A 1721-nucleotide genomic window follows, 5' to 3' on the forward strand; every position below is an offset into this window, starting at 1 on the left:
AACAATATACTTTACAAGGTTTAAAGACATGTTAAATAGTAGAATAAACATACCAGGAAGTTTTTCTAGATAAAGAAACTAAGTTGCAGAGAATTTATTCATTTTGTTCAAATTTCCATGAGAGAAAGTGGTGAAGGTGGGATTTAAATGCACACCTGCCCGAGTGTAGATATTATGCATGTAAACATTAAGGATGACAATAGGGAGGCTTCCTTTTTAACAATCACATACTGTTTTATAGAACTTGAAATACATTTAAAGTACATTCCTAAATAATGTCCAAACACCCCTTCAGCAGTGTCATCTACAAAGCGTGCTTTGAATTTGTATGTCGAGTCCTTATCTTCCTAATGGCTGCTTTTACCTCTTGATTCCTTAATGTATAAATAATAGGATTTAAGAGAGGTGTGAAAATCGTATAAAACACAGAAAGAATTTTATCTATGGAGTATCTGCTGAAGGGCCATACATAGATAAAGACACAAGGGGCAAAGAACAGAGTCACTACTGTGATGTGCGCTGAGAGAGTGGAGAAAGCCTTAGAGGAACCACTGGCGGTGTGGTGCCTAACAGAGTAAATAATCTGAGGAGGAAGCAGACCAGGGACAGGAGGCCACTGTCAGCAATGACCAGGAGTTGGAGTACATAGGTGTCCTTGCAGGCGAGTTTGATCACAAGGGGTAGGTCACAGAAAAAGCTATCCACAACATTGGGGCCACAGAAGGGCAAATTCAGCATGAAAGCCATTTGACTAGATGAGTGCACAAATCCAACTGCGTAGGAGGAGAGCAGTAGCCCAAAGAGCACTCGTGGGCTCATGATGGTCATGTAACGGAGGGGTTTGCATATGGCAACATACCTGTCTATTGCCATGGCTACAAGCAACATCATCTCACTCCCACCTAGGAGGTGCATGAAGAACATCTGAGAATAACATCCCCACCAGGAGATGGTCTTCCGGTCTCGGAGGAAATCTGCAATCATCTTCGGGGTAGCAAAAGAAGCCAGGATCATATCAATACACGAGAGATTGATAAGCAGAAAATACATTGGTGTGTGAAGGCATGAGTCAAAAATCACAGTGACTAAGATGAGGAGGTTTCCCAACACAATCCCTCCATAGACCACAGAGAATCCCACAAAGAATAAAATCTGAAGATTCTGAGATTTGGAAAGTCCCAGCAAAATGAACTCAGATACCACTGAATGGTTTGTCTTTTCCATGTCATCCACTTGTCTGGCTGTCTACTTAATCCTATAATAATCAAAATGAGTAAGAATAAGGAGTATGAAAATTGTGTTTACTTAGAGATGGTTCATGCTGATGTCCAGCTTTGCTATTTAGACATGGTAATGAATATATAAGCACTTCCCACTTTTGGGAATTTTTGTTGGTCAGTGATTCACTAAATGGTCCAGAGAAGTATCCAAATACTAGTAGAATTCAGAATATACATTTCTGAAAAACAAAAATAAAAACAGTTTATGAAACCACAATTTTATAGGTTGTGAACTTGGAATTAGAGGGCTTCAGTACAACAACTAGCTGAGCTATTCATTGAGCAACATAGGATATGCCATTTCCTTTTTGATGGTCAAGTTCCCTTCTCTGTAAAATAAAAAAAATTGGACAAGACATCAAAAGCCTCTTCGTGCTATGAAGATCGCCCATGCATTAGATAATTATGGTGGGTTCTATACTGACAGAGCAATATTGAAAT

General features: G+C 39.4%; 1 protein-coding gene across 1 annotated transcript; it reads right to left on the reverse strand.

The window, feature by feature from the left end:
* Positions 1–304: 304 nt before the first annotated feature.
* LOC101104071 (olfactory receptor 4K13) lies at positions 305–1227 on the reverse strand. The gene is given in 2 exon segments (XM_027972229.2): positions 305–585; positions 588–1227. Coding segments are annotated over 2 exon segments (918 nt in total). The 5' UTR covers positions 1225–1227.
* Positions 1228–1721: the final 494 nt, after the last annotated feature.

This window comes from Ovis aries, chromosome 7 (assembly GCF_016772045.2).
Source record: "Ovis aries strain OAR_USU_Benz2616 breed Rambouillet chromosome 7, ARS-UI_Ramb_v3.0, whole genome shotgun sequence".
Lineage (NCBI taxonomy): Eukaryota > Metazoa > Chordata > Mammalia > Artiodactyla > Bovidae > Ovis > Ovis aries.